The sequence below is a fragment of the Oryx dammah genome, unplaced genomic scaffold (genome assembly GCF_014754425.2).
Source record: "Oryx dammah isolate SB20612 unplaced genomic scaffold, SCBI_Odam_1.1 HiC_scaffold_1, whole genome shotgun sequence".
NCBI classification, from domain to species: Eukaryota; Metazoa; Chordata; class Mammalia; order Artiodactyla; family Bovidae; genus Oryx; species Oryx dammah.
Genome location: NW_024070185.1, coordinates 9,758,122 through 9,785,295, shown reverse-complemented (window position 1 = coordinate 9,785,295; position 27,174 = coordinate 9,758,122). Strand labels below are relative to the sequence as shown.

The following is a 27,174-nucleotide window of genomic DNA, read 5'->3' as shown; positions in this document are numbered from 1 at the left end:
TGCTGTGACAACATGGACAGACCTAGAGGGTATTATGGTAAGTGAATTCTAAAAAGCAAAACAAATGAACAAACATAAAAAAAACAAATTCAGTATGGAGAACAAGCTGGGAGGCAGTGGCCAATTTCTCAAATAGGTGACAGAGACTGACTCAAGGGGATGAAACGTACATTACAGGAAATACAGTCAGTAACACTGTAATATTATGGTAACAGATTTAGTGTGGTGATCATTTTGTAACGTACAGATATACTGAATCACTATGTCATTATGCACCAGGAACTAACATGGAGGAAGGTAGGTCAATTATACTTCAACTTAAAAAAAAAACAAACGGGGGGTTGGGGGGCTTCCCTGGTGGCTCAGTGGCAAAGATTCCACCTGCCAATGAAGGACACACGGGTTCAGATCCTATATGCTGCAGAGCAGTTAGGCCTGTGCAAAACTATGGCGCCTATGCTCTGGAGCCCAGCGCCACAACTACTAGGCCCATGTGCCCTGCAGGCCATGCTCCCCAACAGGAGAAGCCACTGCAATGAGAAAGCGGCACACCGCAGCTAGAGAGGAGCCCCACGCACCACAACTAGAGAAAAAGCCTGTGCCGCATGACCCAGCACAGCTGAAAATAAATAAAATTTTAAAAAGAGGAAAAAATGTGACAGTGTGAAATGTTCCCACTGAGAGATCCGTGCGCTCTAGGTGCCCGGCCACGCCCATCCATAAATACCATTTTCCTTCTGATGCGGCGCTGACAAAGGTCAGGCTGCCGGGCCGACCTGTAAAGCCAAAGACCCGGCTGGGGCGGTTCACAGACGGCAGTGCGGGAGCCGAGCAGGCGTGGGACTCTCCCTGCGCGGCCCCAGGAGTAAATTCATCTCCACGGAGACTCTGAAGTGGCAGCTCAGCCACAGGGAAATCTATCCGGGGCCCCACAGACGACTCAGGGAGGACATCTCTGGGAAGGAGGGCGCGGTCACTGGCCACCCCAGAAACAGGTTTTCTCTTAACGGAGGCCCCTGAGGGCTGACGACAGGGCTTCCGCTTTGCACATGCAGAGAGAGAGGAGGAGGGTCTACCAGGGAGCTGACCTGGGGGAGAAATGAGCATCCACTAGTTGTAGCAAAACTGAAAGAACCCTGACAGATGTTAACTCCTTCCTCTCATACGCACTTCCCAGGCAAAACCAAATGATACTTCTAGCTCTCTCTCTACATCCCACATACAAACATTTACGTGAAAGCATGTTTCTAAAAGTATCATTTGCAATTTGAAAATGCAGAAATAATAAATGTCCACCAATAAAGGAAGAGTGAAAACATGAGACATTCATGAATGGTCTTCAAAAGCTTTTGAAGTATCTTGAATGACACAATATACTTACCTTTACACAACTAAGGTATTATATGATACATGATTCAAACACACCCACAACGCGGTGAACAGACAAGACAAATACACAAAAATTGGAATAGTAATTATGTTTGGTATTCAAACTAGGATTGACTTTTTTTTTGTCTGTATCCTTCTTATTTCCTAAGTTTTCTAGAATGAACAAACATACTTTTATGGAAAAATGAATCTTATGACAGGGTCATACAAATCAAAGCCTGAGAAGGCTGAGGAGCCTTAAAAACAAAAGGAGACCGTCCAGAGCGCTGGTTCTCAGGCGAGGAGCAGGGATCCCACCTGGGCTCCTGGAGACTCAACATTCTGCTTTCCTTTTGCCTTTCACATTGGAAACTGACACATGGTCTCTGACACCAGTGGTTCTCCAATTTTAGTGGCATCAGATCCACGAGGAGGGCTGGCAGAGACCCAGAGGCTGGGCCTCACCTGGAGCCTCTGCCTCATCAGAACTGAGGTGGGGCTGGAGAAACCTGCATTTCCAACAGGTTCTCAGGGCTGCCGCTGCTGGCGACAGGGGTCCTGAGCACCCCGCTGCGATCCCCACGGGAAGGCGCGGGCCGTGTGCCCCAGCACCGCCACAGCCCACATCAGTCGGGGGCTCTACACTCACTGGGGTTAAAGGACAAAATTTTCACAGAATAAAAGCTTTAAGTTCTACTGAAATGCATGTAAATGATAATCATGCAAGGGGTGTAAACTTTCCTTACTTTTTGGTCACTTTCATGTCCTCCATCTACTGCTGAATTCAGTGAGACCTGACCCTCACTGGTAAATGAGGCCCAGGAAGGACGAGAAAGCCCACAACCCTAGGTGGTTAATGACAGAGCTGACAACAGCCTATTTGTTCTCCAGGCTCTGACGCCCCGGGTGACACAGTGAACTTTAACAGAAGCAGCACTCCAGCAGGCCTGGTGTTGACACCTGTTACTTCATCACTGGAGACAGGAGGAGGGGGACGTCCCTGGTGGTCCGGCAGCTGAAACTCCACACTCCCAGTGCAGAGAGCCCAGGCTGGATCCCTGATCAGGGAACCAGATCCCACATGCTGCAACTCAGAGTTCACCAAGGGCTGGAGATTCGAGATGTTCACTAAGGGCTAGCTCACTGCTGCAGCTGAAGAGGCAGCTGAAAAGCTCAGCTCGCTTCCTGGTTATTTGCTAAGGGTCCCTTGGTTCATCCGTGTGTGACACAAACTGCAAAGAAAGCCACCCCAAGACGGTCTTCCGGAGACTCAAGCGGAAACCTGGGGAAAGCCCAGGAAGCCCAATGCTCACCTCCGGCATGATTTCGATCTTCTCGTACCGACGCTTGAAGGGCAGGGCGAGGACCTCGGCGCGCCGATACGACATGGCGGGTGGCTGGCAGTCCACCATGAGGTCCATGCGGTGGGACTGTGCCGGGGGTGGCTGGGTGTACTGCTCGGGACAGACCACGTGGAGGGGCTGAGGATCGAGAGGGTGGGTCGGGAGGAGGAGGGCGTGAGGCGGCAGCAGGCCCAGTCCTGACCTCACCCTCCCCACACGCCACCCAGGCTCACCACAGGGCCCTTCGAACTCCCATCCTCTCAAACCCAAGTCACCAGGGACCAAAGTGTTGGGGGAGAAGCATGGAAGTTTCAAGGAAAGCCGTGGTGATGAGCAAGGGATTTACTGCCTCATCATGCATTTATTTTTTCACTCTATTTAAGCCACTTTGAGGGTGACATCCGAAAGCCCAAAGGGTCTCCAAGTCCCTGGAGGGCAGTCTCTTTATCCCTGACTGGCACCCTGACTCGCTGGTAAAGAAGAGCTGTGGCTTTCTGTGCTCATCTGGGTTTCCGGTCTGGACCGGTAGGCCCACAGGTCCTAGGCAGTGGGCGATGACCAGGCCATGTCCTCAGTTGTGCAGGACACACCATGTCAGAGTTTTTTGGTTTTTGTTTTTATAAATGTCTTCTTTTATTATCTTGGGAGAAAAACAATTAGAAAGCCAGTGTTTACTTTGGCCAAATACCACCCAACTGGACACAAGTGGTCCTCATCAAAAATAATACACTTATGCTTGCTTTTCTTTCCAGTTTTGATTTTTTTTTTTTTAGAGGAGGGAAACCTCTTTCAGAGTGGAAAGCCCACTAGTCTGGAATCTGGAGGGTACCGGGCCGAGCACCCTGGGGGCGGGGGTGAGGACATCGAGCCCTCGTCCCACAGAGCGGAGTGCACAGAGGCTCCAGGACGTGGAGCAACCAGCACAGTGGGGCCCCCCACTGCCCTGCCCCCGTACCTGCACTTCTTTGAGCAGCTTTGACACCTGGATGAAATTCAGTCGTGTATCAATGGGGCAGTAGATGCATTTCATAGCCAAGGGCTGGTAGGGAGCCAGTGCTTCCAGGTACGAGAAGTCGGGTTCTAAGGGGAATGCAAGAAAGGAAATTTAAAATGAAGGCGCCGGGGGGCTTCCCTGGCGGTTCAGTGGCTAAGACTCCGTGCTGCCAATGCAGGGTGTCTGGGTTTGATCCCTGGTCAGGGAACTGGATCCCACCTGGTGCAGCCAAGAAAGTAAGTATTAAAAATGAAAGCAACAGAGGGGTGGCCATGTGAGTTAGTGGCTGGCGGGGTCAAGGCCCAGCGGATGGACAGCAAGACAGCAAAGGCCCTGAGGGTACAGGAGAGAGTCCTGACTGGCGGGGAGAGGAGTGATTTCCAGGTAGAGAGAGGGAGAGGCTGGACCGAGCACTGCAGGCCGGAAGTGGAGCTGCAGGCAGGAGTGTGAGCTCAAGGTTTTCAACACTGACCGAGAGAGATGAGACAGTGAAGGGATACCTAAGTAAATGAGGGAGAGAGGAAAGTTCTTTGCAACGAGATGCCAACTAACAAATGAAGAAACCGTGAAATTGAAAAAAAAAAAAAAAAAAAAAAAGTCATGCGTTGGCAGCCATCGCAGGAATAATTTATTCAGACCAGAATCATCAATAGATGCTGGAAAAATTAGATAAACCTCTGGGGAAGATCAGATGAACAGACAGCCTCAAAGTGTCCCCCAAGAGATACTGATTAATACAAAAGTGGTGACTTCACAGTGGAGAAGTCCGGCGCAGGCCACTCAAAGCAAGAGCTCAAAGATCACCCCCTCGCAAGAGACAAATCCCATGCCTCCTACTCGACAGGATGCAAAGAAGAAAAAGAAGGATCGTGACCTGCGTCAACAAGACGCCTGTGCTGAGGCTGCGGGGCCCATCTGTAGCACCAGTCCAGCGCCCAGGAACGGTCCTTGACTCACTGGCCGGCCTGTTCTCTGTGGAGCCCCACTGAAGCCAGCCTGCCAAGGACTGCTGACTCTAACCGAGAAAGCTGCCCACCTCAGGCCAAAAGCAATCGGTTAGTCCTGGCATGAAAAATGACCTGTAGGTTCCTGACACAGCCTGTGCCCTGTAAGGACACCACTTCCCATATGTAGCCCCCGGCATCCACACACTGCTCCTTACCCAGGGGAACTCTGGAGAATGCACAGAGCTTCCAGGTTTTTAAATGCTCACTCTTCTGGTGGATCCTGTCTACCCAAGAAGAACCCAGCAACCCCCAAAGGAGCCTGACCTGCCTGGGGGATGACTGCCTCTCTCTGATGGATACTGAGTATCCACTGTATGGATACAATTCCCAGGGGTCACACAATCAGAAAAAGTGGCCCAGAACCTAGCGGACGCTGTAAATGACACAGCTTGTGCTCTGGAAGTGCAGCATACCAGTTTAAATATAAATTCCTGACCCAGACAAATGCTGGCTGACGCACGTCACGGACAGTCACGTAGCCCTTGCTTTCTTTTCAGCTGGCTGAAGGGAAGTTTCTGGTCTAGAGGCACTTCTTCTGCACCTTGTCCTACTGTGCCCACTGTCACGTCAGAGCCAACATCCCTCAGAAAGAACAGGAGCCCCCCACTTAGTCCTATTGCTGATAGCGTTCTCCAGATGACTTCCTGTTTAGCCGAACCTGGCAATCAATGGTGAGGCTCTGGGCAGTGTGAATCTTACAGCCTAGCTTCCTCTGCCTGTGGCTAACAGGGGGCCTGGACGGAGCACGGCTGCAACCACCAGCTGCTCCTCTGAGCGCTTCCGTCACTCGAGGCCAGGTCACGTCCTCCCGCTGCACACAAACCATCCCACACAATGCCGATGTCACAAAAGGCTGCTCGGTGACCACCATGGGTCGAGACCGAAACAAGGCCGTCTTTAGTCATTGCTGAGCGCAAGACCGCAACCCTGTCCAAACCTCAAAACAAGCAAATGCCACCCTGTCCTGGCTCTGTTCTTCTAACCCTCTAAGACAAGAATCAAGATGTCCAACCAGAGAACTACTTCCGGTCCTGATGACACCCAAGCCGGAGCAATGAGTCCACCTCCAAGATCACCCAACCCAAGGCCCAGCCTGTAAGTTCTTTTGACCATGTCCTGCAATGCCTCCCGCTGGCAGTCTCCCCGACTCACTGCAATGAGTCAGCACCCAAGTTTGTTTGATTACTGGTATGTTCCTGGTGGTCTCTGGCTGGCCTCACTGCAGGCTGAGCATGGGGAAGGGGCCACTTGGCCCCAAAGCTTTGGGCATAACTAGACTCCTCTACCACTCATGTCTTAAAAGTCATTAGAAAACTCCCAGAAGGCAACCGGTCCTTTCTCCCCAGGCTTTTGGGCCAGGCCTTGTAAGAACTCCTTCCTTATAACATTCACTAAAAGCACAGAGCTGCCCGAGGAGGAGTCACCCACAGTCCCATCTTACAGAGGTGAGTAACTTGGCTGAGCTTACAGTAAACTCTGCCTAGATTTCATATCAAGGCTTTTTACTTCAATGCCCATGAGAGTTTCAAATCCCAAGACTATCTGAAGACCCTGATTGATAAGATAATGATTAAGTAAAACCCCAAGCCAGAGCAAACTATAACCTAAGGAGAAAGATCCATCTCAGTCAGTAATTCCTTAAGTGAAGTTGCTCAGTGGTGTCTGACTCTTTGCGACCTGTGGACTGTAGCCCACCAAGCTCCCCCGTCCATGGGATTCTCCAGGCAAGAATACTGGAGTGGGTTGCCATTTCCTTCTCCAGGGGATCTTCCCGACCCAGGGATCGAACCCAGGTCTCCCACATTGCAGGCAGATGCTTTAACCTCTGCACCACCAGGGAAGCCCTTAAACACAAGAATACAGTCTCTCAGAAAACCTCCTATAGAGACACGGAACTTCAGATCCAAGTACTAACATCAAAGATTTCAAGGGAGGAAAGGAAGCCAGGTTGAAAGAAGGGGGAGGAGGCGGGAGAGGGGGGCGAAAGGGGTGGCCTTACAGACGTCTCCTGCCACCTACAGATGCCCAGGCATTATGGGACTTTTCCCTGGGCCTCCAGAGAAGGGAGGACTGGAATTCGGCCCTACCAGAAATCAGACCAGACCAGAACCAGAATTAGAGTTCTCTGCCAAGAGGAGGTGATCAGTCTCCAATCCTCAGCTCAGGCTGAGGGCCCTTCGACCAGATTCCTGCGTCCAGGATCGGGGGACTAGAAAAACAGGGAAGGATAGGGAGGGTTAAGGAGAGGAAAGAGAGAGGGAAGGGGAGAGAGGTCAATAAAGTCTCCTGTTCCTTACTGGTCGGGGCACGCTGGCCAGTTGTCTGCGTCAGGAGGAGACCAGGGACAAAAGGGTCCCAGTTGCGGCCGCTGGGTCTGGTCCATTGGCAGGCAAGCTGGCCCCTGAGTACCCCGAGTGGTCAGGATGTCAGTCTCAGCGAAGAAGAGTCCCCGCCAGAGTCACCATTTGTTGCAGGAAGGGGGACCCCTTCCAGAGCCCAAAACTGGGCTCTTGTCTAACACTCGGAAATGAATTGTCCGAGGAGACACATCTGATGACAAAGCAAGAGATTTTATTGGGAAAGGGCACCCGGGTGGAGAGCAGTAGGGTAAGGGAACCCAGGAGAACTGGGTTCCTTAAGGGTGAAGCAAGACTGATCACTGGAATTCCTGCAGTTTTTGAATAGCTTACAAAATCCTGTCAATAGTAGTTCTCGACCAGAAATCTGTCTTGGGGACAAAATCTACAAAAACAGCTATGAAAGCCCCGTCCAGTGCACAGTCATCTAATGGGACATTTTGTTTTGTTCTTCTCCTCCGCCTGCTGGGTGATTTATCCTTTGGTATTTACAACAGAATAATGATCTAAAGAATTGATGCTTTTGAACTGTGGTGTTGGAGAAGACTCTTGAGAGTCCCTTGCACTGCAAGGAGATCCAACCAGTTGATCCTAAAGGAAATCAATCCTGAATATTCATTGGAAGGACTGATCTGAAGCTGAAGCTCTAATACTCTGGCCTCCTGATGCAAAGAGCTGACTCACTGGAAAAGACTGATGCTGGGAAAGATTGAAGGCAGGAGGAGAAGTGGGTGACAAAGGATGAGATGGTTGGGTGGCATCACTGACTCAACAGACATGAGTCTGAGCAAGCTCCGGAAGATGGTGAAGGACAGGAAAGCTTGGTGTGCTGCAGAACACGAGGTCACAAAGAGTCGGACACGACAACAGTATCATATTTACGCCTTACTGTCAAATTCTTCCCAGGGTCTCTATGTGGTAGGTAACATCCTACAGGTATTCAGGGATGGTCCCAGTGGGAAGCACAGGGTTTTGTTTGCTGGTTGATTTACCTGTGAAGATGACCGTGTTGAGACTCGACTTTCCCCAGAGCTCCATGAAATGGACCACATCGCCGAACCGGAGGGAAGGGTGTCCAGTGAAGACCACGCACGGCTGCCTGAAGTCGTTGCTGAAGTCTCCATGGATGCTGGGGTAGTGCTTCAGCTTGTTGGTCTGAATGAGCTAGAGCACGTGTCAAAAGCACAGGAAGAGATGTTAGCCTGCCCGTGAAGAAAGGACTGCTGCACGGGAGAGTGAGTGGAGCACATTAAAAACACAAGATGAGGATACAGGTGACGACCTGCAATGTGACCTTCTCCAACAGTGGGTCTTTGGGTAACACTGGTCTATGTGTGTGTTAGTCATTCAGTCGTGTCCGACTCTTTGCATCCTCATGGACTGTGGCCCGCAAGGTTCCTCTGTCCATGGAATTCTCCAGGCAAGCATGTTGGAGTGAGTAGCCATTTCCTTCTCCAAGGGATCTTCCTGACCCAGGGATCGAACCCGGGTCTCCTGCATTTCAGGCAGCTTCTCTACCATCTGAGCCACCAGGGAAGCTCTACAACTGTCATACTTATTGGAAACTTTCTTTCAGGCTGTTCTGGCTGGATTCTGTCTAACCCTTCCTTTATAGCTAGCTTCCTGACACTCTGAGTCCTGGGCCCAGAAGTCCCCCAGAAGTCTTTGAAGTACAAGTAACTTTCCCAAACTCTGTGCATCACTGAGTTCTGTCAACAATTAACACCTCACACAAGTAACCTTGTTTACCAGCACAGGACCACTGCTTGGGAAGGTGGAGCTGTGTTATGTCACCGTGGGGACTGAAACACAAGAACCAAGGCTTTCAGAAATGTGCGTGGGAGGTGTGATGTCCTCCTGACAGAGAGCTGTGGTGAGGAGCAGACCATGCATGGCTTCAAACCTGTCTCAAAAAGTGAATGTTCTGAACCATAAAGGTCCTTTTCTCAGTACAACCCCTGGAAATAATCTCCTGCCAATCAGGCCTGACCCAAGACAACACCACAGACAATGAGCACCACAGATGGCATCTTGCAACACTGCTCAGAAGTTCTTCGTGCTGCCCCAGCCCCACTGCTTCACTGTGGCACCAACAAGTCAGATGATAAACACTCACACTTCAGAGCCCCTCAGTATCAACTAGTATTGCCTTGAGAGGCTTAGTGGTAAAGAATCCGCCTGCAATGCAGGAGACTTGGGTTTGATCCCTGGGTCAGGAAGATCCCCTGGAAAAGGGAATGGCAAGCCACTCCAGTATTCTTGCCTGAAAAATTTCATGGACAGAGGAACCTGGCGGGCTACTGTCCATGAAGTCACAAAGACTCAGACATGACTTAGTGATTAAATGACAACAACAACATTGCCCTGAGATGCTGTCTGATGGATAAAGAATTAGTGTGAGATATTTCTCGATCCTGTAGTTACTCCTAATGCGTAAGAGGGGAGCCTGCAACAACTCCAAGCCCACCTGTCGCCACCCCAACAGTGAGGATAAGGCGAGAATGGGGCCATTCCCAAATGGAAACCCAACTTTCTTTACTCTGAAAGATTTAACCTTTAATTCCGAGAGACTGCTTTCATTAGCAAGACCACCCTGGAGTCTTAATCAGGGGTCACATGCTTGGCTGGGATATGAATAGTAAAGATGGAACACTCATTGCATTCTTACTTCCCTTCCTAGTTACATACAAATAAAACTGACATTTTTTATAACCTATGTGGCCCAAAGCATTAGTCGCCCCAGTTAAATAGATAAATGGCTGACTAAAGGACCAGTTCTCTTGTACCCACACATGTCAAGGAGATGACTGGGAATCTAAGAAGAGCAGTAGGTCTTTGCACATAAGACACTTTTTAGGCACTTTAATTATTTTTCCCCCATTATATCTACTTTTCCAGCTGACTTACTACCTTTTTGACCATCCAGTATTACCTCTGTGCTGATTTAAGGTCTAAACTACACAGGCAGTGAAGCTGTAGGTAGGAATTCTGTAAAGCAGTTTCTTATCAGTACTAAAGGCAGAAGTGTATTTTCTCATGGGCACTGGTCACATGATACTATCAATTCCAGCATGCCCTAATATCAATAAGCACATATTAGGAACCCTGATTGTGCAACTTTGGTCTTTTCCCATCCCTAGCTGTGAGTGGGACAAAGGTCATTTGTGACAAACTTGTGGTTAACAACATGGTAATATCCTTGGAGATCAAGTTCTAAGGAAAGGCTAACCATTACTAGGGGAGAGGCAAGTATACTTTCAGTGGTAAAGCCACCACCAAGCATGTTCTGCCACACTTAATGTTCTGACACAATTAAATTTCAACCCTGAATTTCACTGTAGTAATGACAGAATTACTGGAGAAGGGAATGGCAAACCACTTCAGTATTCTTGCCTTGAGAACCCCATGAACAGTATGAAAAGGCAAAATGATAGGATACTGAAAGAGGAACTCCCCAGGTCAGTGGGTGCCCAATATGCTACTGGAGGTCAGTGGAGAAATAAATCCAGAAAGAATGAAGGGATGGAGCCAAAGCAAAAACAATACCCAGCTGTGGATGTGACTGGTGATAGAAGCAAGGTCTGATGCTGTAAAGAGCAGTACTGCATAGGAACCTGGAATGTCAGGTCCATGAATCAAGGCAAATTGGAAGTGGTCAAACAAGAGATGGCAAGAGTGAACGTCGACATTCTAGGAGTCAGCAGGCTAAAATGGACTGGAATGGGTGAATTTAACTCAGATGACCATTATATCTACTACTGCAGGCAGGAATCCCTCAGAAGAAATGGAGTAGCCATCATGGTCAACAAAAGAGTCTGAAATGCAGTACTTGGATGCAATCTCAAAAATGACAGAATGATTTCTGTTCGTTTCCAAGTAAACCATTCAATATCACAGTTATCCAAGTCTATGCCCCAACCAGTAACGCTGAAGATGCTGAAGCTGAACGGTTCTATGAAGACCTACAAGACCTTTTAGAACTAACACCCAAAAACGATGTCCTTTTCATTACAGGGGACTGGAATGCAAAAGTAGGAAGTCAAGAAACACCTGGAGTAACAGGCAAATTTGGCCTTGGAATGCGGAATGAAGCAGGGCAAAGACTAATAGAGTTTTGCCAAGAAAATGCACTGGACATCACCAGATGGTCAACACCGAAATCAGACTGATTACATTCTCTGCAGCAAAAAGATGGAGAAGCTCTATACAGTCAACAAAAACAAGATCTGGAGCTGATTGTGACTCAGATCATGAACTCCTTATTACTAAATTCAGACTTAAATTGAAAAAAGCAGGGAAAACCGCTAGACCATTCAGTTATGACCTAAATCAAATCCCTTATGATTATACAGGAGAAGTGAAAAATAGATTTAAGGGCCTAGATCTGATAGATAGAGTGGCTGATGAACTATGGAATGAGGTTCGTGACACTGTACAGGAGACAGGGATCAAGACCATCCCCATGGAAGAGATATGCAAAAATGCAAAATGGCTGTCTGGGGAAGCCTTACAAATAGCTGTGAAAAGAAGAGAAGCAAAAAGCAAAGGAGAAAAGGAAAGATAGAAGCATCTGAATGCAGAGTTCCAAAGAATAGCAAGAAGAGATAAGAAAGCCTTCTTCAGCGATCAATGCAAAGAAATAGAGGAAAACAACAGAATGGGGAAGACTAGAGATCTCTTCAAGAAAATTAGAGATACCAAGGGAACATTTCATGCAAAGATGGGTTCGATAAAGGACAGAAATTGTATGGACCTAACAGAAGCAGAAGATATTAAGAAGAGGTGGCAAGAATACATAGAAGAACTGTACAAAAAAGATCTTCATGACCCGGATAATCACGATGGTGTGATCACTCATCTAGAGCCAGACATCCTGGAATGTGAAGTCAAGTGGGCCTTAGAAAGCATCACTAGGAACAAAGCTAGTGGAGGTGATGGAATTCCAGTTGAGCTATTTCAAATCCTGAAAGATGCTGCTGTGAAAGTGCTGCAGTCAATATGCCAGCAACTTTGGAAAACTCAGCAGTGGCCACAGGACTGGAAAAGGTCCGTTTTCATTCCAATTCCAAAGAGAGGCAATGCCAAAGAATGCTCAAACTACTGCACAATTGTACTTATCTCACATGCTAGTAAGGTAATGCTCAGGCTCCAGCAATACGTGAACCATGAACTTCCTGATGTTCAAGCTGGTTTTAGAAAAGGCAGGGGAAGGAACCAGAGATCAAATTGCCTATATCCACTGGATCATGGAAAAAGCAAGAGAGTTCCAGAAAAACATCTATTTCTGCTTTATTGACTATGCCAAAGCCTTTGACTGTGTGGATCACAATAAACTGTGGAAAATTCTGAAGGAGATGGGAATACCAGACCACCTAACCTGTCTCTTGAGAAATCTGTATGCAGGTCAGGAAGCAACAGTTAGAACTGGACATGGAACAACAGACTGGTTCCAAATAGGAAAAGGAGTATGCCAAGGCTGTATCTTGTCACCCTGCTTATTTAACTTATATGCAGAGTACATCATGAGAAATGCTGGACTGGAAGAAGCACAAGCTGGAATCAAGATTGCCGGGAAAAATATCAATAACCTCATATGCAGACGATACCACCCTTACGGCAGAAAGTGAAGAGGAGCTAAAAAGCCTCTTGATGAAAGTGAAAGAGGAGAGTGAAAAAGTTGGCTTAAAGCTCAACATTCAGAAAACGAAGATCATGGCATCTGGTCCCATCACTTCATGGTAAATAGGTGGGGAAACAGTAGAAACAGTGTCAGACTTTATTTTTTGGGGCTCCAAAATCACTGTAGATGGTGATCACAACCATGAAATTAAAAGACGCTTACTCCTCGGAAGAAAAGTTATGAGCAACCTAGGTAGCATATTCAAAAGCAGAGACATTACTTTGCCGACTAAGTTCCGTCTAGTCAAGGCTATGGTTTTTCCTGTGGTCATTTATGGATGTGAGAGTTGGACTGTGAGGAAGGCAGAGTGCCGAAGAATTGATGCTTTTGAACTGTGGTGTTGGAGAAGACTCTTGAGAGTCCCTTGGACTGCAAGGAGATCCAACCAGTCCATTCTGAAGGAGATCAGCCCTGGGATTTCTTTGGAAGGAATGATGCTAAAGCTGAAACTCCAGTACTTTGGCCACCTCATGCGAAAAGTTGACTCACTGGAAAAGACTCTGATGCTGGGAGGGATTGGGGGCAGGAGAAGAAGGGGATGACCGAGGATGAGATGGCTGGATGGCATCACGGACTCGATGGACGTGAGTCTGAGTGAACTCCGGGAGATGGTGATGAACAGGGAGGCTTGGCGTGCTGCGATTCATGGGGTCGCAAAGAGTCGGACATGACTGAGAGACTGAACTGAATGACAGAGTTTGCAAAAGTCTTGGCGACTGTTAAGACAGTACGAGGGGGCCTTCCTGGTGGCTCAGTGGTAAAGAATCCGCCTGTCAATGCAGGAGACATGGGTTCTATCCCTGATCCCGGAAGATCCCACATGCCACGGAACAACTGAGCCCGTGTGCCACAGCTACTGAGCCTGTGCTCTAGAGCGTGGGAGCCGCAACTACTGCAGCTCCTGAGCCACAGAGCCTGTGCCCTGCAATAAGAGAAGCCTGCACAAGGGAAGCCACAGCGCTGCAAGCAGAGAGGAGCTCCCGCTCTCCGCAGCTGGAGCAAAGCCCGTGCAGCAGCAAAGACCTAGCACTGGCCCCCCCTACCGCCCTCCAAAAGACAGTATAAGGGCTGCATGGGACTTCCCAGGAGGCCCAGTTAAGACTCTGCCTTCCAAGGAGGGGGCGCAGGTTCAGTCCCTGGCTGGGGAATTAAAGTCATGTCCGACCCTTTCGTGACCCCACGGACTGTAGCCCGCCAGGCTCTCTGTCCAGGGGATTTCCCAGGCAAGAAGACTGGAGTGGGTTGCCATTCCCTTCTCCAGGGGATGTTCCCGACCCAGGGATTGAACTCGGGTCTCCTGCGCTGCAGGTGTATTCTTTACCACCTGAGGCACCAGGGAAGCCAAGAGCACCACAGGACGTTCATGTGATATGCTATGAAGTACTAGGCAGCACTAACAACAGTGAGGCACGCAGAGCAATGCTCACCATTCACTGTTTGGTGAAACAAAGAAGTAGACAAAAACTGGGCACATACAGCCATATAAAAACACTACTGGTTCCGTGAAGAAGGGGGAATTTTTCTGTTTTTTAAATTGAAATGTTGTCATTTTCATCATTAAATATTTATACCAAGGACATAAGCTATGTTTAGTATCTTATACTAAAAAACACAACTTAGTTGCTCAGTCGTATCTGTCTCTTTGCAACTCCAAGGACTGTTGCCCACCAGGCTCCTCTGTCCATGGGATTCTCCAGGCAAGAATACTGGAGTGGGTTGCCATTTCCTTCTCCAGGGGATCTTCCTGACTCAGGGATTGAACCCGGGTCTCTTGTGTCTCCTGCACTAACAGGTGGGTTCTTTACCACTAGCGCCACCTGGGAAGCCCTTACACTAAGACACAACCAACTAGTAGGAAGACTTTGACAATAAGTAAATCTATTATGCAAAAAAGGCAGTAGTAGATACTAGAATAATATTTCTCACCCAGTCAATGAAACTGAAGTAGACTATGAACTGAGCAACATACTGGAAATGTAAGGTGTTAATAAAAAGAGAAAGTAACACGTCTTGAGTTAGCATATTCACAGCCACCTTACAAGGCAAACAGAAGGCTGTATCAGTTTATCTCCAAATTTCTTATGACCTGCTATTTCCACCCACATACCTTTACCTACATTTCTTCCTCGCTCTGACCCAGTGATTCCATTTTCTTACCTCAGCATGAGGAAAAGGCGGTTCTGGGAGATACACCTTAGTCTGTTTGTTGTGACAAAGCCTTTAAAAAAAAAAAAAAAAAATCAGCACATTAGGCACAGTGCATAGAGGCATTTGCTGCCACCTAGAGGTTAAACAGTGCAATTACATGCTGAAGTTTAAAATTTTCCTGCCAGTGAATCAAATTTTCCTGCCAGTAAATCTTACTGTAAATAAAAAGTTGGCATTTATAAAGTAATCAGGATGTAAGTCTCTTGTGAGCGTATTTTTAACCTTTGAAATTCCTCAATACATTTTTTCCCTTAAAACACAAGCTTCTTACTTTGGAGTAATTTTAGATTTACAGAAAATTTGCAAAGATAGTACAGAGTTCCCATATACCTTTCACCATCTCACTATGTTTTGTTAAACTAAGACACTGACATCAGTACATTACAGTTAGCTAAGCTCTAGACTCTACTCAGCTGCCACCAGTTTTTCCCACTGATTTTTTTTTTTTTCTTCTTCCAGGATCCAATCCAAGATACTGTATTTCATTTAGTTGTGATCAGTGTTTTGGCTGTACCACAGGCTTATAGGATCTTAATTCCCAGACCAGGGACTGAACCCATGCCTCCTGAAGTGGACACACGAAGTCCTAACCAATGGACCACTAGGGAATCCTACAGTGATCAGTTTTGAGTAGAAAGTAATTTTCTGTTGAGACAGATTTCTATTTTATACATGTACCATTTCATAAATAGCAGAATTTGGTAAGTCAAACTGGAGAGTGATAAACCTCTCTAGGAACTATCTTAATCCAGAGACACTGACTGTTTTAGGTAGTCTGTTTCTCCCTAGTCAGATATGACATTTAAGACATGGAGATTTTTGGAAAAGCAAATGTGATAAAAAGTTAATCAAGGTATGTGGTGTTCTGTAGGTCTGACATTTTTAAGGTGGGGAAAAAAATACATGCAGTGATTGTTAGAACCTGCTTCTAAGAATCCTACTAAAGCAGAATTAAAGCATTTCAACAATTATAACAAGATATTACTTTTGATGGAATAATTCAGGACTCTGGGGGTCTAGGTTTCATCTGAACTTCATTATACAATCTATTATCTAATTTTTCCTACCTTTGGCTGAACTCGACTTTAAAAACATCACTTTATATCCTTTGTGGAAGAAGATGTAAAATACAAAAACAAGATACTTTTTGAAGGGTTACTTATTAATAGTATCTAAACAGACAATAGTAGTGTCTATTTCAAACTCAGTAAGAGGGATAAATAAAAGAGCTTGGTTTAAAATTTTAATGTAGAGTGCTGCAAAGGATAATGTATCAGTTAGCATTGATACATAAAAGTATAAAACTAAAATACTTCTGTCAAAAAAATAAAAGAGATAAATGCATTTCACGCAAAGATGGGCACAATAAGGGACAGAAATGGTATGGACCTAACAGAAGCAGAAGATATAAAGCAGAGGTGGCAAGAATACACAGAAGAACTGTACAAAAATGATCTTCATGATCCAGATAACCATGATGGTGTGATCACTCACCTAGAGCCAGACATCCTGGAATGAGAAGTCAAGTGGGCCTTAGGAAGCATCACTATGAACAAAGCTGGAATTCCAACTGAGCTATTTGAAGTCCTAAAAAATGATGCTTGGAAGTGCTGCACTCAATATGCCAGCAAATTTGGAAAACTCAGCAGTGGCCACAGGACTGGAAAAGGTCAGTTTTCATTCCAATTCCAAAGAACGGCAATGCCAAAGAATGTTCAAACTACCGCATAATTGCACTTACCTCATACGCTAGCAAAGTAATGCTCAAATTTCTCCAAGTCAGATTTCAACAGTACATGAATTGAGAACTTCCAGATGTTCAAGCTGGATTTAGAAAAGGCAGAGGAACCACAGATCAAATTGCCAACATTCGTTGGATCATTGAAAGAGAATTCCGGAAAAACATCTTTATCTGCTTCACTGACTAAAGCCTTTGACTGTGTGGATCACAACAAACTGTGGAAAATTCCCCAAGAGATGGGAATACCAGACCATCTTACTTGCCTCCTGAGAAATCTGTATGCAGATCAGGAAGCAAGTTAGAACGGGACATGGAACAACGGACTGTGTCCAAGCTGGGGAAGGAGTATGTCAAGGCTGTATATTGTCACCCTGCTTATTTAACTTCTATGCAGAGTACATCATGAGAAATGCCAGGCTGGAAGAAGCACAAGCTGGAATCAAGATTGCCAGGAGAAATATCACTAACTTCAGATATGTAGATGACACCACCTTTAAGGCAGAAAGTGAAGAGTAACTAAAGAGCCTCTTGATGAAAGTGAAAGAGGAGAGTAAAAAAGCTGACTTAAAACTCAACATTCAAAAAACTAAGATCATGGCATCTGGTCCCACCACTTCACGGCAAACAGATGGGAAACAATGGGAACAGTGACAGACTTGATTTTCTTGGGCTCCAAAGTCACTGCAGATGGTGACTGCAGCCAGGAAATTAAAAGACTCTTGCTCCTTGGAAGAAAAGCTATGACCAACCTAGACAGCATATTAAAAAGCAGAGACATTACGTGGCCGACAAAGTCCATCTAGTTAAAGGTATGGTTTTTCCAGCAGTCATGTATGGATGTGAGAGCTGGACCATAAAGAAAGCTGAGCACCAAAAATTGATTCTTTTGAACTGTGGTGTTGGAGAAGACTCTTGAGAGTCCCTGGGACTGCAAAGAGATCAAACTAGTCAACCCTAAAGGAAATCAGTCCTGAATGTTCATTGGAAGGACATTCAGCTGAAGCTGAAACTCCAATACTTTGGCCACCAGATGTGAAAAACTGACTCATGTGAAAAGATCCTGATGATGGGAAAGATTGAAGGCAGGAGGAGAAGGGGACAACAGAGGATGAGATGGTTGGATGGCATCACCGACTTGATGGACAAGAGTTTGAGCAAGCTCTGGGAGTTGGTGATGGACAGGGAGGCCTGGCATGTTGCAGTCCATGGGATCAGAAAGAGTTGGACACGAACGTGGCGGACTCCTCTGGTGGTCCAGTGGTCCAGTGGCTAAGACTCAGGGCTCTCAATGCAGGAGGCCCAGGTTCAATCCCTGGTCAGGGAACTAGACGCCACATGCTGTAACTAAGTGTTCATATGCTGTAACAAAGACCCGGTGCAGCCAAGCACATAAATATTAAAGAGGAATGAACCAATGAATGCCATGTGCTACCCTGGATTGGATCCTGGAAAAGGAAACAAGCATTAGTGGAATAACTGGTGTAATATGAATAAAGCCTGGAGTTCAGTTTATATAAGCATATAATACTGTGCTTATGTTCATTTCTTAACTTTGATACAGAATGCATGACCATGTAAGATATGAACATGGGGGGGGGGGAAACCTGAGTAGAAGGTATATGGGAGTTTCTATACTATATCTGCAACCTTTCTATACTTAAAATTATTTACTAAAAGGAACAAGTTATTATTGAAAAAACAAAATCAAAAGACAAAACTGAAAAAAGTGCCAAAATGGGAAACAATGTCTGTAGATATAACAAAGCATGAGGATCTTTAATACATATATAGGGCTGAAATAAATAAAGGTACAATACCTCTGATATGTAAATAGGCAAATAAGGAATAATTTACAGAAGACATAAACATTTTTCTGGAAAGCAATTGAGATTTGTATAATGAACATTAAAAAATATGTATACCTTTTGTTCCAGTAATACTATTTTTAGTAACTTACCCAAAGCAGATGTAGTCATAAATATACAGAATATTAATTGAAAATTTATCACTAAAAGGAAAAAAACTGGGAAAAGCCTGTCCACCCATAAAACAAGTTATGTAAATTATACTATGTATAAATGATGCGTGATAATGTCATAATGCGGTCAAGGAAAATGATGGTATCAAAGGTTTTCTAATGCTCTAATCTAGTATTGGGCTTCCTTGGCAGCTCAGCTGGTAAAGAATCTGCCTGCAATGCAGGAGACCCTGGTTCAATTCCTGGGTCAGGAGGATCCACTAGAGAAGGGATAGGCCACCCACTCCAGTATTCTTGATTTCCCTGGTGGCTCAGCTGGGAATGAATCCGCCTGCAATGCGGATTGAAAAATTTAAAGGCAGGATTCACAATTAAATATTCAGCATGATCCCTATATAGAAAGATGAAATACATCAGAATCTAATAGTGACATTATTTCTGGTAGTGGGATCATGGGTTCAGATTATTTTTTTACTGTTCTCTGTAACTTTCTTTTTCTCTAGTAAACATATATTACACTCATATTAAAAACAAATAACAAAAACCAGGAACTCAAAAACAACCTACTCTCACTAGTCCCTAGTCCTACCCCATCAGACATTCTGACAAGAGTGGATTGGAAGCACAGACACCCAGTTAGGACACCATCCACAGGGGCCCACAGGGCTGGCCCCGGAGCTTGCACTGTTCAGTATTTTCAGCTGAGGGCCTGGATGAAGACGTTCAGAACATGCTGATAAACGTGCAGCGATCCTTATGTGGACTGCCACCTAGTCAAGATTACCTTCCCATAATGGGGGAGAAGAGATTGCTAATCAAAGAAGAAATCCAATGGCCACCAATAAAAGTGATGTTTTATTGTTAGTCACTAAGTCAAATATAATATAAATAACAACAAAAAGTCCTATGAACGAACATGAATAATACGCACGTGGGATGGAGAAGCCTGTCTGAATTTAAAAACAGAAAAAAGGGCCTTGAGCACAACTAAAATGGGAAGAAAAAAACGATACTTAAAAGTGGGGGTAGGCAAGTGTAACTTTGGGATAATTTGTGCAAATGATGTATGCTGTGCAGTTGCTGTTCAGTTGCTTTTGGCACGCCAGGCTTCCCTGCCCTTCACTATCTCCCAGAGTCAGTGAACACTGCACAGAATAATGTACAAATTCCTCTTAAATCAGAGGCTTTGTAGACTATTGTGTCCATTTGGTCATTACACCAGTAGATGGGATTAAGCACACCCCGTGTGTCACAACCCCACCCTCAGGTACCATGAAGTCCGGTGTGTGATTTACAGTATTTCCTCCCACCCTGCCTTTTTGTGGCCAGGTGAGTTAGATTCAAACATTGGTCTAAACAATCCTAAAAAGGTTCACCCACTTCATATTGTTCAATAATTTACCCATCCTAGGATTTGATCAAATAATTTCTTGTTGTAATTAAACACTGTCACCAAATATACTATTGAAATGGAAAAATAAGCTAGTTTTCCCCATCAGATTTGGTATTAAAAATGTCAGAGAACATGAGCTTGGGTTGGAAACTTTTTTTTAGCTTTAAGAATGTAATTGCACTTTGTAACAGACAGAGGGAGGCACGTGAGACGGTAAATGCATAACAGTTTTGTTGTTCATTTTGAAACTGCTGGCTAAGTTACGTCTTTGCCTTTCCTCCTTCCCTTCTTAATAACAATTCTCCTAAATCCTAGCAAAGTAACTGCTCTGGGTTTCATTAATACAATCTTCATATCACAGAGAGGAAAAGAGAAAAAAATGAAGGTTTCACAGTAAGGTGAGAAAAAATAGGATTATTTCTATTTCTGTTTAAATTAAAACTAAAAAGCTTTTTCTTTTCTTACTGCTTGACTGTAGGGATCACAGGAAAAACAGAGACCTACCACTCGGCAAAAATCTGTGAAAACTCCAGTGAACTGTTAGCCACTGGGGAGATGAAGTAGAAGGGGATGCTGGAGAGGCCGGCCGAGTCGATGTACTGATACAGGCACTCCAGGAGGTCGTAGATCACTCCAGAAGGATAGCAGGGGACCAACACGTTGCCTCCATTCCGTACTGTCAGTGCTAGAAGGGTGGAAGCCACAGGACACTGTAAATCAGACAGACTTCAATAGTATTAAAAACAAAAGAGAAAAGAGAAAAGCTGAGGCCAGAGGGTTGAAAAGTAGCATCAAAAGAACAGTTTCATACAGGGAGGACAGAACTTTACAAATTATGTTCGTATTTCTTTCATTTTTCCACTTCTGTTCCTATAATTCACTTCATTTGGGTAACAATCAACTTCGCTTTTTTGGGAAAATGCACAAAAAAATTAATATTCTACCAACTGAGATATTTGGTACAAAAATTTTCATACCCATACATGGAAAAAAAAACTCATGTAATCTTGCCTCCACTTTAAATGAATAACAAATACACTATTTTCTTAAGCAAAAGTTATCAAAACAAAAATTTGTATCAAAATATAAAAAACAAAAAAAGATTTGAGTTCTAATTTTCAGTTGCTTGCTTTGTAGTTCAAATACCAATAAGATCAGCAGTATTATAGTGTGTAGGTGGGGAGGACCCCGAGTTATTTTTTTAAAGGAACAATTTTAGTATGGATTCTGAGTCACTGGTCCATTCAACAAACAATGGACTTAAAAAAAAAAAGAATTATTTCTTTTTGGCCCTGCTGGGTCTTCGTTGCTGGGTGGGCTTTGCTCTAGTTGCGCTGAGCCGGGGCCACTCTCCAGGTGTGATGCGCGGCCTTCTCACTGCAGTAGCTTTTCTTGGTGTGGAGCACGGGCTCCAGGGTCCTGGGCTTCAGTAGCTGTGATTCCCAGGCCCTAGAGCCCAGGCTCAGTAGTTGTGGGAATGGGCTTGGTTGTCCCGACGCATGCAGGAGCTTCCTGGATTAGGGACAGAACCCATGCCTCCTACAATGGCAGGAGGATTCTTAACCAGCTCGACACCAGGGAGGCCCCAACACTGACTTCTCTTGAAGACTAGCACCAGAGTGGGAGGGTCCAGAGGTTTACTGATGATCACCTGAGGGATTCATCAACATCTCAGGCCCTGGGACCAGGGTGTGCAGGGATGGGTTTGGGCTTTCAAGTTCCCAATGGCAGACGAGCTTCGGGACAGACCATCCCGGCTCCTTCTCTTTTCAGCTCCTACTTAGAACTTTGTTTCATTTGCCTCTGTTTGGTCTCTCTGATCATTGCTGAGTGGCCCATAAGAAAATAGGCCAAGTTTTTCAGTTTGACTCATTCCAGGGGCATTTTCTTCCATGAGTGTTTTGTCTATAAGAAAATCCTCTATTCTTTAAAAGCTTAAAATCAGTTATCAAATGAGGAATTGCAACTTATAACCAGAATCATATTAGAAACTGTAACTGGCTGAAACAAGTCAAAGCTCTCAATTTCTTTCTTTGTCTAGTTTCCAATATACATGAAAACAAGCAAAGTTAGGGCACAGAACCTGAACTCTATCCTCCTGTATGTCCCAACTCTCACATCCATGTTCTCCAAGACGCTGTGCATGGAGGACCGGCTGACCCGCTATTACTGGAGCAGGAACCAGGGAAAAGAGAGAGCTGCAGGGCTCCAGTCCCACCCCATCTCAAGCTGTGCGACCTTAGGAAAGCCACTGCAACCTCCTGGGCCTCAGCTTCCTCACTGCTTATGAGAGGCATGAACTAAATCAGTGGCTTTCAAGCTTTCTTTTGTAGGAAAATTGCCAGAACATGATAAAAACCCAACTTCTCTACTAGGCCTCCTTTCTTCAGACAGTCTGACTGTGGCACAGCCTCAACACTTGAGGCAGCTGGTTAGTGGACCCCTCCGAGAAACAGTGGATTACATGGAAGAGTCTTTCAAGATCCGAAGCTCTTGGATTCCATGATTCTAGAGTTATAAACGAACATACATAGAGTCTCTTTGAGACCAGCCCAATTATTTTTCCAAGGTTAAGAGTGAACTGTTGTTGTTTAGTTGTTACGTCATGTCCGACTCTTTGCGGCCCCATGGACTGTGGTCTGCCAGGCTCCTCTGTCTGTGGGATTTCCCAGCAAAAAATACTGGAGTGGGTTGCCATTTCCTTCAACAAGGGATCTTCCCAACCCAGGGATCAAACCTGTATCTCCTGCACTGGCAGGTGGATTCTTTACCACTGAGCCACCTAGGAAGCCCAAGAGTAAATTACTGGTAGCTTAAAATCAGCAAAGAATAAAGAAGTCTACAACTATTGGCAAGGGAAAGTGAAATTTCACAGGATAGTGCCTTCCATGTAAATATCAGAAGATAACCACTTCCCTCTCCAAGAGCTGAGGTAACAGGGTTGAGGGGCCTGAGCTCATGAACTCCTCTTTGGTAACAGTTATGGAATGAATGTGTCCCCTGAGGTTCATATATTGAAGCCCTAACCCTCAATGTGACAGTGTTAGCAAGGGGATCCTTTCGGAGGTGACCATGTCTATATGAGGTAATGAGGGTGGAGCCCCCACGATGGGATTAGTGCCCTTATAAAAAGAGGAAGAGGCCCAGGGCAGCCTTTCTTTGCCATTTGGGGACACAGCTGTAAGTCAGAGAGAGGGTCCTTGACCAGAACCGAGCTGTGCTGGCTACCGCATCCCTGACATCCTAGCCTCCAGAACTGTGAGAAATAAGTGTTGTTTAAAGCTACCAGCCTTTGGTATTTGTTATAGTAGCCTAAGCTAAGACAGGAAGCGACCTACACATTTCTAAAGAAATGCAGCATTTCTAGACTTTATTGACAATTATTCCAAAGAACTATGCATTTATTCCAGGTAGCAAATACTCCACAAGTCTCTCAATTTTAGTCCCCTCACCTCCAAAGAAGAAAAAATAATACCAACCAAATATTTTTTGGGAAAAAAGACACCTGTTCAATGTATCCCTGTTGTGAATTCAAAATATTAAGTCTTTTCTGTGCTATTATTTGCAAAGCAAACACAGGATCATTCCCTTCTTTAACTCTGCTTATCCTATAAGCACCCCTGTTCAGTTCACTTCAGTCACCGTTTCCGACTCTTTGCAACCCCACGAATTGCAGCATGCCAGGCCTCCCTGTCCATCACCAACTCCTGGAATTCACCCAGACTCATGTGCATCAACTCGGTGATGCCATCCAGCCATCTCATCCTCTGTCGTCCCCTTCTCCTCCTGCACCCAATCCCTCCCAGCATCAGGGTCGTTTCCAATGAGTCAACTCTTTGCATGAGGTGGCCAAAGTATTGGAGTTTCAACCTCAGCATAGGTCCATCCAATGAACACCCAGGACTGGTCTCCTTTAGGATGGACTGGTTGGATCTCCTTGCAGTCCAAGGGACTCGCAAGAGTCTTCTCCAACATCACAGTTCAAAAACATTAATTCTTCAGCACTCAGCTTTCTTCAGAGTCCAACGCTCACATCCATACATGACCACTGGAAAAACCATAGCCTTGACTAGATGGACCTTTGTTGGCAAAGTAAGGTCTCTGTTTTTGAATATGCTATCTAGGTTGGTCATAACTGTCCTTCCAAGGAGTAAGCGATTTTTAATTTCATGGCTGCAGTCACCATCTGCAGTGATTTTGGAGCCCCCCCAAATAAAGTCTGACATTGTTTCTACTGTTTCCCCATCTCTTTCCCATGAAGTGATGGGACCGGATGCCATGATCTTCGTTTTCTGAATGTTGAGCTTTAAGCCAACTTTTTCACTCTCCTCTTTCACTTTCATCAAGAGGCTTTTGAGTTCCTCTTCACTTTCTGCCCATAAGGGTGGCGTCACCTGCATATCTGAGGTTATTGATATTTCTCCTGGCAATCTTGATTCCAGCTTGTGCTTCTTCCAGCCCAGCGTTTCTCATGATGTACTCTGCATAGAAGTTAAATAAGCAGGGTGACAATATACAGCCTTCACGTACTCCTTTTCCTATTTGGAACCAGTCTGTTGTTCCATGTCCAGTTCTAACTGTTGCTTCCTAACCTGCATATAGGTTTCTCAAGAGGCAGGTCAGGTGGTCTGGTATTCCCATCTCCTTCAGAATTTTCCACAGTTTATTGTGATCCACACAGTCAAAGGCTTTGGCACAGTCAATAAAGCAGAAATAGAGTTTTTCTGGAACTCTCTTGCTTTTTCTATGATCCAGCGGATGTTGGCCATTTGATCTCTGGTTCCTCTGCCTTTTCTAAAACCAGCTTGAACATCTGGAAGTTCACGGTTCACGTACTATTGAAGCCTGGCTTGGAGTATTTTGAGCATTACTTTACTAGTATGTGAGATGAGTGCAATTGTGCGGTCGTTTGAGCATTCTTTGGCATTGCCTACTTTGGGATTGGAATGAAAACTTGACCTTTTCCAGTCCTGTGGCCACTGCTGAGTTTTCCAAATTTGCTGGTATATTGAGTACAGCACTTTCACAGCATCATCTTTCAGGATTTGAAATAGCTCACCTGGAAATCCATCACCTCCACTAGTTTTGTTTGTAGTGATGCTTTCTAAGGCCCACTTGCCTTCACATTCCAGGATGTCTGGCTCTAGGTGAGTGATCACACCATCATGATTATCTGGGTTGTGAAGATCTTTTGTGTACAGGTCTTCTGTGTATTCTTGCTACCTCTTCTTAATATCTTCTGCTTCTGTTAGGTCCTACCATTTCTGTCCTTTATTGAGCCCATCTTTGCATGAAATGTTCCCTTGGTATCTCTAATTTTCTTGAAGAGTTCTCTAGTCTTTCCCATTCTGTTGTTTTCCTCTATTTCTTTGCACTGATCTCTGAGGAAGGCTTTCTTGTCTCTCCTTGCTATTCTTTGGAACTTTGCATTCAGATGCTTCTATCTTTCCTTTTCTCCTTTGCTTTTTGCTACTCTTTTCACAGCTACTTGTAAAGCCTCCTCAGACAGCCATTTTGCTTTTTTGGCATTTCTTTTCCATCGGGATGGTCTTGATCCCTGTCTCCTGTACAATGTCACAAACCTCTGTCCATAGTTCATCAGGCACTCACTCTATTTATCAGATCTAGTCCCTTAAATCTATTTCTCACTTCCACTGTATAATCATAAGGGATTTGATTTAGGTCATACCTGAATGGTCTGGTGGTTTTCCCTACTTTCTTTAGTTTAAATCTGTATTTGGCACTGAGCCACAGTCAGCTCCTGGTCTTGTTTTTGCTGACTGTATAGAGCTTCTCCATCTTTGGCTGCAAAGAATATAATCAATCTGATTACAGTGTTGACCATCTGGTGATGTCCATGTGTAGAGTCTTCTCTCGTGTTGTTGGAAGAGGGTTTTGCTATGACCAGTGTGTTCTCTTGGCAAAACTCTACTAGCCTTTGCCCTGCTTCATTCTGTACTCCAAGGCCAAATTTGCCTGTTACTCCAGGTGTTTCTTGACTTCCTACTTTTGCATTCCAGTCCCCTATAATGAAAAGGACATCTTTTTTGGGTGTTAGTTCTAAAAGGTCTTGTAGGTCTTCATAGAACCGTTCAGCTTCAGCTTCTTCAGCATTACTGGTTGGGGTATAGACTTGGATCACCATGATACTGAATGGTTTGCCTTGGAGATGAACAGAGATCATTCTGTCGTTTTTGAGACTGCATCCAAGTACTGCATTTTGGACTCTTTTGTTGACCATGATGGCTACTCCATTTCTTCTAAGGGATTCCTGCCCACAGTAGTAGATGTAATGGTCATCTGAGTTAAATTCACCCATTCCAGTCCATTTTAGCCTGCTGACTCCTAGAATGTCGACGTTCACTCTTGCCATCTCCTGTTTGACCACTTCCAATTTGCCTTAATTTATGGCCCTAACATTCCAGGTTCCTACGCAACATTGCTCTTTACAGCATCGGACCTTGCCTCTGTCACCAGTCACATCCACAACTGGGTATTGTGTTTGCTTTGGCTCCATCCCTTCATTCTTTCTGGAGTTATTTCTCCACTAATCTCCAGGAGCATATTGGGCACCTACCAACCTGGGGAGTTCCTCTTTTGGTATCCTATCATTTTGCCTTTTCATACTGTTCATGGGGTTCTCAAGGCAAGAATACTGAAGTGGCTTGCCATTCCCTTCTCCAGCACCCCGACCCACCTGCAAAACCCATCTAAAAGCAAGAAGAGGAAGAGTTTCTATATAAGTGGGAGAATGTTGAGCATCAATTGTATAACTGCTAAAAATTCAAACTTTCTGTTATAACCACCATTCTTATTGTGCCTTCAGATTTCAGTTGCTTAAGAATTGCTTTTGTTAGGCTCCAGACTGGGTATTGTGTTTTAACTAGATTTTAAAGATTACCAGGGGAATTGTGGGAGGGTCAAAGACTTGCTACAACTATGCAGGTTTTATAAAAGCGCAATAAAAGTATTTATTTTACCTTAAAAAAAAAAAAGAATTGCTTTTGTTGATAACAGTAGGTTTTGAAGGATAAACAGAAAGCAAGGAAAAAATTGAGGGAAAAGGTCATAATAGGGGGCATCACAGGGTGTGAATATGAAGCAA

General features: G+C 45.1%; 1 protein-coding gene across 1 annotated transcript in view; it reads right to left on the bottom strand.

The window, feature by feature from the left end:
- INTS9 (integrator complex subunit 9) overlaps positions 1-27,174 on the bottom strand; it is a 129,809-nt gene that overhangs the window by 5,595 nt on the left and 97,040 nt on the right. Inside the window, exons 10-14 of the mRNA XM_040236071.1 lie at positions 20,574-20,754; positions 14,907-14,967; positions 8,062-8,233; positions 3,667-3,791; positions 2,682-2,849 (exon numbers count right to left, since the gene is read on the bottom strand). Coding sequence (XP_040092005.1) covers positions 2,682-2,849; positions 3,667-3,791; positions 8,062-8,233; positions 14,907-14,967; positions 20,574-20,754 — 707 coding nt within the window. The remainder of the gene's footprint in view (positions 1-2,681; positions 2,850-3,666; positions 3,792-8,061; positions 8,234-14,906; positions 14,968-20,573; positions 20,755-27,174) is intronic.